General features: G+C 32.7%; 1 protein-coding gene across 1 annotated transcript in view; it reads left to right on the plus strand.

Moving 5' to 3' along the window:
• Window positions 1-17057, plus strand: part of LOC130641104 (uncharacterized) — a 116004-nt gene that overhangs the window by 31679 nt on the left and 67268 nt on the right. The window contains exons 44-69 of the mRNA XM_057447768.1: window positions 18-557; window positions 730-936; window positions 1025-1582; window positions 1731-2294; window positions 2588-2797; window positions 2899-3423; window positions 3521-4060; window positions 4393-4602; window positions 4786-5403; window positions 5606-6142; window positions 6740-6946; window positions 7457-8023; window positions 8357-8899; window positions 9060-9266; window positions 9387-9959; window positions 10507-11070; window positions 11201-11407; window positions 11526-12077; window positions 12207-12767; window positions 12932-13138; window positions 13232-13792; window positions 13866-14438; window positions 14630-14836; window positions 14944-15537; window positions 15742-16314; window positions 16804-17010. Of these exons, the coding sequence (XP_057303751.1) occupies window positions 18-557; window positions 730-936; window positions 1025-1582; window positions 1731-2294; window positions 2588-2797; window positions 2899-3423; window positions 3521-4060; window positions 4393-4602; window positions 4786-5403; window positions 5606-6142; window positions 6740-6946; window positions 7457-8023; window positions 8357-8899; window positions 9060-9266; window positions 9387-9959; window positions 10507-11070; window positions 11201-11407; window positions 11526-12077; window positions 12207-12767; window positions 12932-13138; window positions 13232-13792; window positions 13866-14438; window positions 14630-14836; window positions 14944-15537; window positions 15742-16314; window positions 16804-17010 (11412 nt within the window). The remainder of the gene's footprint in view (window positions 1-17; window positions 558-729; window positions 937-1024; window positions 1583-1730; window positions 2295-2587; window positions 2798-2898; window positions 3424-3520; window positions 4061-4392; window positions 4603-4785; window positions 5404-5605; window positions 6143-6739; window positions 6947-7456; window positions 8024-8356; window positions 8900-9059; window positions 9267-9386; window positions 9960-10506; window positions 11071-11200; window positions 11408-11525; window positions 12078-12206; window positions 12768-12931; window positions 13139-13231; window positions 13793-13865; window positions 14439-14629; window positions 14837-14943; window positions 15538-15741; window positions 16315-16803; window positions 17011-17057) is intronic.

Consider the following 17057-nt stretch of genomic DNA (forward strand, 5'->3'; position numbering starts at 1 on the left):
TTAGTATTTATCTTTAGGTTCTTCAAAATTGCTTGACATGATCTTTGTTATGGGAATTGATGAAGGATCATCACAAAAAGAATTTCAAGTGCAAAAAGAAATTGTGAAAAAAATGATTGCTAGGGAAACCATATCGAACAGTGCAACATTAATTGGTGTTGTAATATATGGCTCAGACAGTATTACTGAAATACCACTTGGTTCATTGACTGATCGAAATCAGTTATTACGACGAATTGACAAATTGAATGGACAGTCACCTTCATCAGAAGGAATAAAGGAAGGTTTGCAGCTAGCAAATACAGAAATGCAATACAGTACACGACAAAACGCAGGAAAATCAATTATTTTATTTACTACTAAAGCTCCATTTTATGCAAAAGATCCTATTGGCGACTTGGAAAAAGATGACATTAAAGTTATTGTTGTCGGTGTTGGGGAAAAAGTTGATGAGAATGACATAAAAGATGTGACTGGAAATGACAATGTGTTTGTGGTTAAAGACAACGATGATGTTGACAATGTGGTTGGTAAAATAACCGATTCTAGCAGACCAGGTAAAAAGCTTGATAACATTGTGTAATTTTTACAAAGAGGGATGTAAACAAACTTTCCCTAAATTGACTTTTGTTTTTTGTTTCTTTCAGTTCTGCGTATCTATGCAAATTCACAAAAACAACAAGTGCTATTCATGAGTAGGCTGCAGCTAACACCATGCTTTTTTTATAGATCCATGCATAAAAAAAGACTGCCAGTTTTATTCTATGTGCTTGCCAAGAAGTGATGGAACAGCACAATGTATTTGTCCATCCTGCGAGAAGTCATTTGCTCCAGTTTGTGATGACAATGAAGAGACACATGCATCTGAATGCTACATGAAACGTTATGCCTGTCAGAACAACCAAAACTTAAAGGTTACTTCACAAGGAGCTTGTAGTACGTGTTACCTTTGTTTTAAATAAGTTACATAACTCTTTTTAAAATAGATGATTTTAATCGTTTAATTTAAATATGTTTTCCCTAGGTATCTCTAGTTATCTGCACGTTGCATACATGATGGACGCATCATCAAATAATGCTTTGTATTATAATGCAATGAAAACCTTTGTTAAGAATAATGTGAAAACACTGCCTTTTAATGATGACAAAACTCATGTTTCTATCATCAGTTATGGAAAGCCTGGTGATATTGATATTCTTTCTGGAAAACCTTCAAATACATTACTGAATCAGATTAAAGGTTTGTCTCCAAAAGAGGGCCGAGAAGACGTGCCAGCAGCTTTGATAACATTGAAGCGTTTGTTTGATACAGAAGTTTTCCCTAAAAGACCAGCAAAAGTTTTAATTGTTTTCAGAAATAACGGCATACCAGCCGGACAAAAGTCTTCTTCTCTTCAAAGTTTTGACAAAATGAGAACAGATGATGATGTAAAGATAATAACAGTTGGTCTTGGTGAGCAAAACAAACAAGAAGATCTAGTAAAAATTGCTGACAATATGGATAGCATTGCTATTATATCAAATGCTGATGAGCTTTATAAGCTGTTCCCTATTGTCAGTCGAGTTATTTCAACTTCATCAGGTAAATATGTTTAAGCTGTGAGTCTTGCTTTTAACCAAATATTATCATATATTTTTATTATGATGATTTCTACCTTCTGTCCAGTTCTTAGAAAACTTACGAGTCTCTAAGCACAGATTTTTAAGTGATATATATTTTCTATAATTAGGGGCTTCACCAGTAGTAATCGATCTTGGTATTGTACTGGGAGTGTCATCATCAAATTCTGATGAAAACTTTAAAGCAATGAAGACTATTATTAAAGAGACATTAAAGTCATATGATGTATCTTTACAAGCAACAAGAGTTGGAATTGTTTTATATGGTGAAAATGCTGAAGTAGTTTCCTATTTAAAAGATTCTAAGGATTCACCCTCTATCCTTAAGGCACTAGATTCTTTAGAATATCCTGGCGATGGTTCTGATGTAAACAAAGCTTTAATAACAACAAATACTGATTTGTTCACAACTAAAAATGGTGCTAGAATTGGTGTTGGTAAAGTTATATTGTTGTTTGTTGACAAAAAATCTGATGAAGACCCTGCTGCAGTTGCACAATCATTTACTCGCAATGGTATTAAAATCATTACCATTGGTGTTGGTTCTGATATTGATAAAGATGAACTAAAAAGGATTACATCGGATTACCGAAAAGTCATTATTGTTGAACCACCTGTTAATAATAGCAAATTAAAAGAAATTACCAAAGATATCAGGTCCACAAGCAAACCTAGTAAGATATCCTTCTTTTTCTTATAGTGTAGTGTAAGTAGCAATATAGGAACTCTTGTGGTCGAAATGCAGTGTTAACCTTCGAACTTAGAAAGTGCTGACTTTAGAGATAAGGCTAAGTATAGGTAGCCTTTACATCAAGAATACCAATGAGAATAATACTAAATATAAGAATAGCGTTGCTAGGCCTAATGCGGTCAGTTGTCCAGTGGAGCTTCTCAGTTGTCTTATTGGAAAGATTCTTTAACATTATAAAAATCTTATGTTATTGCATTTTGCTATATTTTATTTAAGATCCATGTAAAGAAACAAATTGTCAGTTTAATTCTATTTGCCAACTCGTGTCTCCATCAAATGCAACTTGTGTTTGCCCGGAATGCAAAAGCAAAGGTTATTCACTTGTATGTGGAAGTGATGGGAGAACTTATGCTACGAAATGCCACCTGTTGAAATACGCTTGCATTAATGAAAAGTATATCTCTCTTGTAAAAACTTCGCCTTGTGGTAAGCACTGCTGTATTTGTTATTGTGTAAAATAAATGTGTAATTTAACCTTATTCTAATGTTTCTGGTATATATTTATAACATAATTTATCTTTGTCTAGAAATACAAAAGCCTTTGAAGGTAGTGTACTTAGTTCACGACACATCAAAGTTAAGTATTTCAAACTTAAAAGACATCAAGGAGTTTACAGAGAATGATCAGAAGTCTTATACCAACGCTGAACAAACAGAAATTTATATCAATCAAATTACGCCATCATCGGGTGAACAAAAAAGAGAAATTGAAAGCATGAAGCTTAACATCATCAACTACAATAAACTCAGCGATGCAATCACATTCGTCAAAAATAATGCCTTAGGATCTAATAAAGATATGGGAAAGGTGCTGGTCCTAATACTTGATCAAAAGATTGATAATAAGGACCAAGTTAAAATTAAAGGTATATTGCAGAATATCAAGAATTCTGGTGTAAGAGTTGTAGTGGTTGGTGCTGGTACAGATATGAATACCCAAGATATTAAGGGACTTCCAACTTCACCCAGAGGTGGTGTAGTTATACAAATTGATGGTGGTGGTCTTTCTAATCTTATACCTATTTTGTCTGAAAATGCAGGAAAAGCTGCAGGTTTGTTTTGTTTTTCATTTGTTCTTCATTTTGTTTTTCTTTGTTGTGCTGTCTGTACAAATTTATCTTGTACTAATTTATGTTATATTCATATTAGCACAAAGTGAAACTCTTGATCTTGTTGTTATCCTGGACACCAAAGCAGTCCGTAAAAACCTGGAATTATTTAAGAGACAAAAGGAAATGTTAAAAAATATCCTGAAGGATTACTCGATTGGAACAAAAAACACTTTGGTTGGAATTGTCTTAAATGGGGACTATCCACGCACAGTTTCACATTTAAATAGTTACACAGACAAGAAAAGATTGTATCAGTTTATTGATTCTATACAAAATCGTGGAGAAGGGTACGATATAGACTCGTCATTGACTCAAGCTAAGATGTTATTTGAGAAGGGCCGAAAAGATGCTGCAAAAACATTAGTTATATTTAGAACATATGAAGCTGCTACCGATCCTGCTGTTAAGCAAAAACTCGAACAACTAGGTTACAAGGTTGTTGTTGTTGGTCTGGGTCAAGATATTAATCCAACAGAACTTGTTGATTTAGCAGGAGAAAAAGGAGACGTGGCAACGTCTGCAAATGAAAAGGATGATGACGACGTTTCTAAAAGAATTATTGATAGTCTTCTGCCAGGTAAAATTTTAGGTATTTATTGATGTTATAATATGACGTGCATTTTGTTTAAAGACCATTTTTGAAGATAAAATTAATAATTTTAGTTTTGAATTATATAATATGTAAAGATGACATAGGGATTATTAATGCAACACATAAAGGGGTAAGAAGCGAAATTCTAATTTGATGTTTTGGCAAACTGGAATCTCAGCTTCAAAATCAAATAATTTTGACATTCTTATATATGACAGTAACATGTGTACATTTACTTGATATGGCTAAAGTAATCGTACATCATAAGAACCTAGTTTGAGTATATACAACATTTAACTTTATTATACTTTCTGTAGATCCATGCCGATTGGTTACTTGTAGTTTTGGAAGCAAATGTCTTTCTAAGCTTGACCGGTCATATGAATGTGTCTGCAAAGTTTGTGATAAAAATAACAACAAACCTGTTTGTGGTAGCAATGGATTAACATACCAAAGTAAATGTCATCTCGATTATTATGTTTGCTCAAAGAAGATGTCTGTTACAGTTGCTAAAAGTCAGCCATGTGGTATGCTATTTTTTTGTTTAAAATGTTTAAGGAGATAGAAAAATTAAATGTTGAAAATTAAATAAAATATAAAAGGCACATTTACATTGTCATACTCAGTATTTTAAAGTTTTTTCATCCTATTTTTAACATTCATAAACAGTAGACGTTGTAACAGCATTATTATTCTTTTATATATCCAAGGTTTATCCCAATCAGTCGAGATGTTTTATTTACTTGATATATCCAAAGATGTTAATGATGAGAAACTGAACAGCATGCTACAAATATTAAATAACCACGCCCATGCTCTCCAAGATCCATCCAAGAATGCCAAATTCTCAGTGTTCTTTTACCCATCATCTACAAGCAACCTACAGTATCCCTTGTACAGTAACAGCAAGATCACAAACGGTCTTGCTGATGATAAAAAGATTAAAACTCTGATAGAGGGAGTCATAAATTCGGAGGAGTTTAAGGAAATAAAATTTAAAGAAGACAGAAAACTTGACACTGCACTAGACGCTTTAATTCGTCAAATGGCCCAAAAAAGTGATAACAGCACCAATCGAGTTATTGTTGCTTTCGTTGCTGGAGAAAGCGACCCAGCTTCATCTCTGGTTCTCTCAGACATTGCCAATGATCTGAAAAAGAGAAAAATCCAACTGTTATTTATTGTGGACAAAAAGAAAGCAGATGTTGACGAATTGAAGAAGGCTACACCAGTTAATAACATTGTTTTAACAGACTTTACCAGTGATTTTGAGAATTCTTTACCGAAGCTATCAAAAGTACTTGAGGAAGCCATTGGCAACAAAAAAGGTAGGAAGACTTTAAAAATCCTGCATATTAAAGCTATTTTCATTATTTTATTCGCACCATTCTGGTGAAAAAAATAAAATAAAATAAATAAATAAAATTATTGCTATTTTGTGTTTATTTGGAGAAATTTCCTGCAACAATTTAATCGTTTTATTTGTTACCATTTATGCATCTATATTACTTTTTTATATTCATTTTCCAGATGCTGATAATATGTTAGACATTGGTATTTTAATGGGTGGACCCTATTCTCAACTGTACAACCAACAACGTAATTTAATGAAAGAAGTCATTGCTAATTACGATATTTCCTCTACCGCTGTGCAAGTTGGTGTTGTGACGTACGGACAATCTGCTATGTTACAGATACCTCTAAACAAACACAAAATAAAAAAAGGGTTACAGAGCGAACTTTCATTTATTAAACCAGGTGCTCCTGGAAATAATTTTAATGGTGGCCTAAATGTGGTTTTGTCAGACCTTTTTAGCACAAATTACGGAGCAAGAAAGTTGGCTGCAAAAAGGTTGCTGGTATTTGTCACCGACCAAGTAAATATTGATCCAAACATTGCTCAAAAGTTGGAAAATAGTGGTGTTAAAATCATTGTTCTCACGGTTGGACTTCCACCTGATAGCAACAAGGTTAAAGAGTTAGTCGATGACATCAATAATATTGTTACCACTGGTCCTGTTGATGTCGATGGAACTGTGACAGAAGTTATAGAAAAGTTAAATCCAGGTGTGTTGTTAGTTTATGGGTTTTGATAGTAGAAGTTGGTGGCACATGGAAACATTTCGCGAATTTCCGTAATGTATCCTATATGTCTTTTTTATACCTCATTATGCCTGTCTTGTCACTTGAGATACCATTTTGTGTGACCTCTTTTATGAGAATTTATGAACTGTTATATGTAAAAATCTTATAATCCTGTACAAAATTAAAAAAATCAGCTGCGTACAGAACGCTGTGAAAATTCCACTTTTTCTGCGATGCTGTTGTCCACTATAATTATTACAGTTGATGGATTTCAATTTAATAAAGTAACCAAAGTTTTTTATTAACAAGTGATTTTTGACATTAATATAGAACATATAGGCTGCAAATAATTTTTTATGGGTATTATCATTTTAGCAATTTGGCAATTCATGAAACGCGACAAACTATATTTTTCTGGGTTATTCAACTTTGTTAACATATAAACCGAAACACATCAAACCCTAAGGCTGCAATGACGATGTCATTATTTTCTACACAAACTTTATGTGGTCACGCCATAAGTCACCTGAGTTGTATTCCTAATATAGTTATTCATGCAGTTCTTTTTTTTTCCAATAGACAAATGTAAAACAACATCGTGTGATTTTGGTAAATGCCTCCAAAGATTGGATGGAACAACAGAATGTAATTGTGAAGTATGTCCTCCAAACTATGCTCCAATTTGTGCTAGCAATAAACGAACTTATGCGTCTGTATGTCATCTGAACAGATATAGGTGTTTATATAAAAGAAATGATGTTGAAGTTGTGAGCAATGAACCATGTGGTAAGTTGCTTGTTATACACCCCCGTAGCATTTTATATAGAATATGAAAAATATTATCTAGTCAGGTTCCTGTTCAAAACAACATGTCTTATGTTTTAATTTTTATAAATGATTGTTGTAGTTATGGTAACTAGATGTAGTTGATTCCTATTAATACTTCATAAAATGGAACCTAGAAAATTTGATCAAATGTTGATATTATATTTTTTTATATTTTTCTGAGCTTTCCTTTATTCTATCAATACATTTTTTATTTATTTATAAAAACTATAAATCTTTATCTTTAAATTTTATGAATAGTTAAATTTGGATTTGATGAGGTAACTAAAGCTATAAAGTGCTTCAGTAAATTTTGGGAAATATAAAGTATGTTTACGAAATTAAATTTCTCACAGCAAAGTTTTTATATACATTTGATATACTTTTACATAGTAAAATATGATGGAATTCTGATATTTTAGGCAATATCATTATTACTTGTCTTACTATATCTTTTATTGTTTTCTCTAGGCTTTTCTGCCCCATTAGACTTGGTATATGTAATAGACACTTCAAAGGATTCTCCTTCAACTTGGTTGTCTAATCTTCAACAGTACATATCCAATGATCTGAAAGGGTATAATGTTAGCAACAAAGGTGTTCACATTTCTGTTGTGAAATATGCTGATGTTGCCAAAGTTGTGCTTTCTTTAAAAGAAGGTATTTCAAAGGATCGCACTATTAATGCTGTTAGAAGCTTAACAATTTCAAAGGGAACTAGAAAGGTTGATAATGCTTTAAAGGTTGTCAATGAAAAAGTCCTCACGACAGCGAATGGTGCTAGAGCTAATGCTAAAAAATTAGTTATTTTGTTTATGACTGGCAAATCAGATCCAGAGAGTTTATCAAGCATACAAAAAAATGCTGAAGTTCTCAAAGGAAATGGTGCAACTATTACTGTTATTGGATTAGGAACCGACTTACGAAAAACAGACATCAAAGATATTGGTAGCTTTGATGACACATCTATTGTTGTGCCATATGACAATTTGCCAAATGTCATGTCATTCATTTCAGGAATACTATCACAGCTATCAGGTAAATTTTAATATAAGTGTGCTAAATAACAGTGCATGTAAAATCACTGACCTAGCCAGCTGTATGACATGACATATGATAGGAAATATAAACCTTAACATCATTTTATAAAGTGCACCCAGAGTTTTTAAGACTTAAATGTTTTAAAATTACAGTACTTAAACGATTTTAAAACTAGCAAAAAATCATTGGCAAGAGTATTGAAATTTTTAATGTTTTTAAGTAAAATGTAACACACTGTGTACACTAATGTAAGTAGTGCATGGTGCATTGTGTACAGTCATTGAATTGATTGCCAGTTGTTATAGCTGTAACAATGTTTCTTTTTTCTAGAACCATCACAAAGTATCGACTTAATGTTTGTTGTGGGAACAACACCTGATTCTAACTCTGATCCGAAACTTTCATTGCAAAAGAAACTTATAAAATCAATTTTATCAGAATATGAATTATCACCTTCACAAGTTAATGCTGGTTTGATTACAATTGGAGAGAAGCCTGAAACGTTTCTTCCATTATCAAAATACAATGAAGCAAAAATGTTTAATTCTCGCCTTAATGAACTTTTGCCAGTTAGAACAGGCTATAACATCGACGCTGCACTTACACTCGCCAATGAGGAACTCGAAAAGAGTAAACGTGATGTAGAGAAGATTATTGTTTTGTTTCTTGTGGATAAACCAGATGAAGATCCGGCAGACACTGCAAAACAGATGAGGGAAAAAGGTGTAAAAATAACTGTTGTTGATATTAAAGGAGATCTTGATAAAAGCATACTTAATGATATAGCAGGTAAAGATGGAAATATACTCAATACCAAATCAAGTCATGACATTAAGGACACAGTGGATTCTCTGGTTGACAATGTCAAGCCAGGTAATAAAATTTTGAATTTTTTAATATATAAAAACAAGTGTTTTATAAAATATCTGTTATGCTAGCTTTCAGCTGCATACTGCAGGCATGATTGCATATCTTTAATTATGTTGTTTACAAGTTCTTGTGTGAGTGTATAAATTTTTTCACCCTTATATAGATCCATGTGATATCATTGCTTGTCATGGCTCAACAAAATGCGTAGTTCAATCTGATAATACTCCGACCTGCAAATGTCCACCTTGTAATGAAAAATACAAGCCTGTTTGTGGTAGGGATGGTCGTACATATGCAAACAAATGTTACTTAACTTCTATGGGTTGCAATAAAGGAAATGAAGCCAGTGTTGCAAAAGAAACTGCTTGTGGTATAAATCTTATAATTTTCAAAAATTTGTGAATAATTCAATGTTTATGTTATTTACTTTTGAAGCATTTAACATTGGCATAGGAGGGATTATACCTTTTTTTTGATGTTAATCTTTTAGGTATCACACCAAAAAATCTTGATTTAGTTGTTGCTTTTGATGCATCAGCATCTGTGGATAGAGAACAATTTAGAAACATAAAAGACATTGTTTACAATAGTTTGTCTACCTATGACATATCCAATCCAACAGTTCGTTTGAATTTACTATCATTTGGTAACAAAGTTCAGGAACATCTAAAATTTGACAGTGGCATTACTGATTTACTTCTGAAGGACAAGTTGAAAGCTGTCAATCTCCTTGGTGGTGCAAGAAGCATTTCTTCTGTTCTAAAGCACATAAAGGATACATATCCTAAAGGAGGCAGCCAAAAGAAGCTGTTGCTTTTAGTTATAACTGGTAATACCAATCCTGCAGATAAAGAGTATTTAGCAACAGAAATTAGAGATTTGAAGACGTTAGGTTTTAAGACAGTTGTCATTGCTGTTGGCCAGAATATCGATGACAAAGAATTAAAGTTATTGTCTACTGGTGATGAAAATGATTCAAGTGGTGATGTCCTTGTTGTTGGAAGTAGTAATATGTTACCAACAATTTTGGGAGATATTGAAGAAATTATTGGTCGATATACAGGTACTGTTTGTGGATAATATATAGAAAACAAATGTCACTCTGTAAAGATAACGCATTGTCATGTGCCAAATTGTGAAGCAATTATTAAAATAGTCCCATAAAAACGTTTTAAACGTATGAAGTAGGCTCACCTAAAATCAACCTTTTTTTTCAATTAATATAAACACTGATTAAAATTTGAATTGTGAAGTTATAAAATATTAAAATTGAAACATCTTAAATTCCAAAAGTATTGAAAGCGAGCATGCTTATTTCTTCGTTGGTGACTTGGGAATAACAACTTAAAAGTAACTAGAAATTATTTTCTTTATATAAGAAAATATATTTTTTACACCAGATGCAGTCAGGTATACTGATCGGTACTACCTGTAAAATACAAAGCTCTCAGTCAAGATCACAGAACTCCTTGCTTTGCATTTCCCAGTGTATAACATCAAAACGGTTCAGTATCCGTTTAATTCTGTGTCTTTCTTATTTTTGTAGTTCAGGGTACTATTTTTTTTATATTAAAGTATATAAAATCTACTTTTTATTACTATCCATGTAGCTTCACCAGATGATACTGCTGACCCAATCGATGTTGTCTTTGCCATGGGAGCCTCAAGTAATAACAAAGATAAAGCATTTGCTGCACAGAAAAAGTATGCTCAAAATATTATTGATGAGTACAAAATATCTCCTAGTGGCACTCGTGTCGGCATACTAACGTATGGTAACACTGTGAGAACATCGACTGAACTAAGCGAAATGCTTGATGCTAATGGACTTAAGATAAAAGTTAATAATCTCAAGAATCCTGGAGATGGCGCCAAGTTTGATTTGGCTTTAAAAGCAGCACTGAATATGTTGAGGAGTGAAAAGGCACGCGTTTCAGCTAAAAAGTCTATTATTTTGTTTACTGATTCTAAGAACAGTGGTGATGTGTCAGACCTGTACAAATATTCCAATGACCTGAAATCGAATAATATCAAGCTTGTTGTTGTTGGCTTTGGTAAAGATGTTGATGAATCTGAACTTAAAGGGATTGTTGGTAATCCAGGTGATGTCATAGTTGTTGAAGATTACGAAAAGTTCCCAAAAGGAAAAGAAGTTTTAGATAAAACAGTAACTGGTATGTAGATTTAGAAACAATTATCACGTATTTCATTGTATTTTTTATCTTATTAATCTTATCTTCCATCTTATTTAATGATGTTAACAGACTGTAATATTGAATTTCAAAAATTTACAAACCTTTTTAGATCCGTGCGAAAATGCAGATTGCCCATTTGCTTCGAAATGTGTATCCAAGCTAGACAAAACAGTAGAATGTATGTGTCCTGTGTGTGATTTAAAGTATGGCTTGGTTTGTGGTGATAATGGAAAAACCTACGGTTCTAAATGTTTGTTGGAAGCTGAGGCCTGCGAACAGAGGAAAGTTATTAAACGTGTCAAAGATGGTGCTTGTGGTAAGAGATGTTAATCATTAATGCTTTGATTGTTTACTTATACAGGGGTACATTTGCACATGTCCTTTTTCATAAGATTTGTCTCATTTTGTACTGTTATATTCTGATTTAAATTTAGGGATAGAAAAAGAAGTCGAGATCTTGTTTGCAATTGACAGCTCCAGTGGAACAAGTCAAAAAGACATTGCCATGATGTCCGATTTTATTAAAAATGTTCTCAAACAATACAAAAACACACAAAAAGAAAATAATTTAGGACTTTTGAATTATGGTTCCTATACAAAATCTGAATTGGACCTTTCAAAGAACAATAGAGAAAATCTATTGAAAGCTTTAGTAGATCTGAAGAAAGTTGATGGAGAGAGAAATTTAAGCCCTGTCTTTGAAAAGGCCAGTTTGGAGATGTCTTACGCGATGGACCCTAATACTAAACACCTTGTTGTTTTTGTTCTTGGCAAGATAAATCCCAATGACATCTCAAAAACATTAAAAGCGGCTGAAATACTTCGTTCTAAATCCATCAAGATAACTTTAGTTGCCTTATCCACTGGACCTCCAATAAATTTTATGAAGGAATTAACTGGAAATACAAAGCAAGTAATCATTATTGACAGTGTTGCTAAACTTCCAAAGGTTATTGATGATATTGATAGTGTGATTGGCTCTCAGGGTAAGATTCATGATGTTTTTTCTTTATTCCTTCCAATTTATTATGTTTTGTACAAATTTTAATTAAAAGTTTTATGCAAATTTCTTTCGTGATCTTAATTGCGAATCAAACGTTCCATTACTTTTTAAGGACCCATTAAAGTGTATAAAGACATTGCTATTTTATTTGGTGCACATGGAAAAGATGCAGTTAAAGATTTTAATCAACAAAAAGAACTTGCAAATGAAGTTATTCAAAGGTATAATGTATCGTCACAGTTAGCATTGTTTAGTCTTGTTGAAATTGGCGAAACTCCTAACATTGCTTTAAAATTCACAAACATCCACAAACATAGATTATATTCTGCTATTCTGAAGTTAACAAACAAAGCCTTGCAAAGCCCGATTAATGTTCTTAAAAACATTAAATTTGTAAACAAAGTTGTGTTTACAACGGAAAATGGAGCTAGAGATGGTGCTGGCAGAGAAATCATTTTGTTCATGAATGATAAATCAAAAAATAATGACGAAGAACTTAATGAAGCAGTTGGTGAATTGGACAACAACAATGTTAAGATAACTGTTGTCCCAGTTGGTAAAAATGTGGATTCCAAAGAAGTAGAAAAGATTGCAGTTAATGGTAATGTTGTAGACACAAAAGACAAGGATTTGTTGGACAATGTAGATAATATCGTGAATGTCTTGAAGCCAGGTAAATGTGATATTATAACAAAATATCAACTTCCCAAGCTACAATAGAAAAATGAATGAAAAGTAGTGGATTACTGGCATGTCTTTGTAACTGTTGTCATTTGTCCTAAAAAAGTCTTGTTTTGCAAAAAAATGATATTTTACTAATAAACATTGTAATATTAGATGCTTGTGCTGATGTAAAATGCTCATACAGTGGAAAGTGCATTGAGAAAACAGATGGATCAACTGAATGTATCTGTAAAACCTGCCCTGCATTGTATGCACAAGTATGTGGTGATAATGGTATAACTTATGCATCTAAATGTCATCTTGAACAGGCTTCTTGTCAACAGCAGAAGCCAATATTGATGGTGAAAGATTCTCCTTGTGGTAAGCAACTTTCTTCCCATAATTCTTTACAAATTAACATTAAAATTGACTAAGAAGTTATTTCGTAATGATATGTTTTTGTTTAATCTGCAGGTACAAGCAAGGGTTTAAATGTAATATACATTATTGATACCTCCAAATACACATCGACAGAAGATCTTGCAAATATAAAAGACTACATTAGTGCCTCAGTAAAGAATTTCATGCTGTCTAAAAATAATGTTAATGTTGGCATCATTGCTACATCTGCAAATCCTGGTGTTGTATTAAAGTCTTCTGATGGTACTTCAGAAGGTCTAGTTCTTTCTAAATTGAACAATCTGAATAAAGGATATGGCAAATTAAATCTAAATAATGTCCTTGCATTTTCACAAGATAATGTCTTTAATACACTACGCAAAGGTGTGAAAACGCTGTTACTTTTCATCACAACAAGCCCCATTGTGTCAAACGATATCACAGCAGCAAAGGATGTGTTAGATGACCTGAAAGCAAAGAAAGATTTCAAAATTTCTGTTATTTCTATCGGCGATGCAGATCCTGATGCTTTAAAGAATCTTACAACCTTGCCAGAAAATGTGGACACTATAAAGAACAGCAAAGATTTAACAAATGTGTTTGATGCCATTGATAAGGCAATAAAGAAAATGACCAGTATGTTAAAATTTAATATCTTTATATTTTTCTCATTTTTTTATATTTCTACTACTAACTGTTGCGTTTTTAGAGCCAACTGATGACACAGCGACAGACATTGTTGCTATTATTGGTTCAAATGCATTTAATAAACAGGAATCTTTCGGAGAACAAAAAGATTTTCTAGAAGCATTTGCCAACAAATATAAAGTTGGTTCTACTGGAATGCTGATGAGTGTGGTATTAAATGGAAATGAGCCAGAGTTGACAAATCAACTCAATTCTGCCCAAACGTCTTCGAAATTGAATTTATTATCACACATTAAGAACCTACGGAATAAAGGGAACGGATACAACCTTGGTAAATCCATACAACTAGCAAGAAAGTTGTTATACAGCACCGATGACGGTGCAAGAAGAGATGCAGCAAAAACTGCTCTTATCATTGTTGATTCTAAAATTACAGGCTCATACACTGTTCTCGATAGTGAAGTTAGCAAGTTAAAGGAATCTGGTGCAAAGGTTATTTTTATCAGTGTTGGTGAGAAAGCAGAATCAGACGTCCTAAGAAACTTGGTTTCTGATAAAGCTGATCTCTTTAGAGCTGATAAACCTGAGGAATTGAAGGATTTAGTTGAAAAAGTGGCTAATAATATCGCACCTGGTGAATAATGATTTATTGCTTATTATGTGGTCACCTAAATAACCTTTTAAGCTTTTTGACCACTTTTTCTCAAATATTATTTTATACTTGTGGCAAAAGTATTGTTTTATTATATGCATATTATTATATAAGGTACGGTTTTATCACGAAGTTAATTTTAATAATAAAGTGGAAACTTATATTTTTTGTAGATGGTTGCTCACAAAAATCCTGCAAGCACGGAAAATGTGTGACCTTAACAGATAACACTGCATCTTGCTTGTGCACGACTTGTGAAAGTGGAAACTACCAACCTGTCTGTGGATCAGATGGTCGTAATTACGCATCACCATGTGAGCTGGAACACTATTCATGCAGGAATAGTATAGATGTCAAACTTCAGAAAAGTACACCTTGCGGTACGAAACAAAACAACATATATGTGTTCAAAGCAAAATTTGTCAGCTTATGTTTTTAGTGTGTCTTGAATAAAATTAATAGTTTTAATTTACCTTTATTTATCTAGAATCCAAACAGGCGGTGGATCTTGTATTTGTAATTGACTCATCAAATAAAGTTCCAAATACAGTGTTACTACAAACTAAAGTTTTTATCAAGAATCTGTTGTCTAATTATAAGATTTCTAAAGAAAATGCCCATATTTCTCTGGTTAATTACGGAGAAAAGCCAGAAATTCTCATAACACTGGAAAAAGGAACTGAAGCAAAGACTGTTGGAAATGTTCTTAATGCAATACAAAAGTTGGGCGGGAAAAATAACATGGAAGAAGCATTAAAATTTGTCAAGACAAACGTGTTAACATCAGAACATGGTGGTCGTGATGGGGTACACAAACATGTTGTTTTGTTTACATTCTCACCTGAAGAAAGAAATGAAAAAATTATTGATGCAGCAAAACGTCTTAAGGAAATATCACCTGATGGTGCAAGCATCACTGTAGTTGGAGTTGGAAAACATGACAAGGAATATCTTTCAGAAATTGCTACTAGTGAAAACGATGTTGTGTTAGTACCGGCAACAAAATTGTCCAAGGATGCCTTGTTGAATGTTTTATTTGGTCCTAAATTTGTGGAAGTTGCAGATAATATCAATGAAAACAGTATGTACTTTTTAAAAACGCCAGAAGTGCATTTATCTAGTAGAAATATAAAATTAACAAGAGGCCATGTAGTTCATTGACCATTTTTATTAAATATTGTAATGTTCATAATAAGTTTTAAGATATTATTGAGTTTAAAATTTGCATTGTTTAAGTCCATAAATTCGTTCTTAATATTAGTAAATGAACACATCTTGTTTTTAGCTACACCTGTTGGATTGGATGTTGTCTTTGTCTTCAGCTCAGCAGGTGTAAATGCATCAGCTCTCTTCGAAAAGGAAAAATACATTGCTCAACTTCTTGCAAAGGAATACACATTATCGCCAAATACTGTCAATATAGGTGCAATTATTGATGCCAACACTGGGCCTAAGATTGCTGTTAAACTTGAACCTTATGCAACAAGTGAAAATATTCAATCTAAGTTATCAACCATCAACTATGAAGGTGAAAGCAAAGACATTGCGCAAGCTGTAGAATTTGTCAAGGACAAGGTATTTGACAAGCAGTCAAATAAAAGAAAGAACGTTCCAAAAACTATTGTTATATTCTTCAATAAAATCGATCAGGAAGTAGGCAATATAAAAACAGCTGTTATGAAGTTAAAGAACGACAATGAAGTAACCCTTGTTGCTGTACCTGTTGGAAAAGGTTCTGATATAAATAAAATTGTTAAAATCTTAAGCGAAAAAGACAGCATTGTAACCATCGATGTAGAGCTACCCGATGAGCAAAAGAAAAATAAAGTTAAAGATCTTGCAAGAAAAACATACCCTGGTAAAATCACTTTCATTAGTTTTTTTGTTAGTTTTCTTAGCTTGTTAGACTTACGAGTATTTTGAAATCATGAGCAAGATATAGTATATAGTATAGTGTAGATAGTATAAACTACAAATTCGATAGCACATTAAACCCATTGTGTTGATAATTCTTTGGTAAAGGTAGATATTGTCAGTCATCTCCAAATATAGTCAAAATGTCAGGACAATGTTAGAAATATCAGTAATTTCTTTTAGATATCAGAGATATGTTAGGAAATTTAAGTTCAAATTAGAGTCATTTTCATTTTTTAAAATATTGACAAGGATTAAATTTCAATTTTTTTCTTAAAGATTAAGCATCATTCTTTTACAGTCTATATTTCAGTCAAGTCTATACTGAGATTACTTCTTTGTAAATTCTTATTGATTTGCCTTCACTGCAGATTAGCACTTTATATTGTATTGTATCTTTTAAATCTGTTAACTACACTCCTCGCTACTTTAGATAAGTGTCAGGAAAAATCGTGTGATTTTTATGGAAATTGCGTAACTAAAACCGACCAGGAAATAGAATGCGTTTGTACCGTATGTGATGACACATATGACATGCTTTGTGCATCTGATGGAAAAACATATGCTAGCGAATGCTGGATGAAGAGAGAAGCTTGCAAAAAAAAGGTCAGCATTAACCTGGTGAAAAAAGGTCCATGTGGTAAGAGTCTATAATGTCAATAATTTTTTATTGTATTGAAACCTGTT

Source organism: Hydractinia symbiolongicarpus, chromosome 4 (genome assembly GCF_029227915.1).
Source record: "Hydractinia symbiolongicarpus strain clone_291-10 chromosome 4, HSymV2.1, whole genome shotgun sequence".
Classification (NCBI taxonomy): Eukaryota; Metazoa; Cnidaria; class Hydrozoa; order Anthoathecata; family Hydractiniidae; genus Hydractinia; species Hydractinia symbiolongicarpus.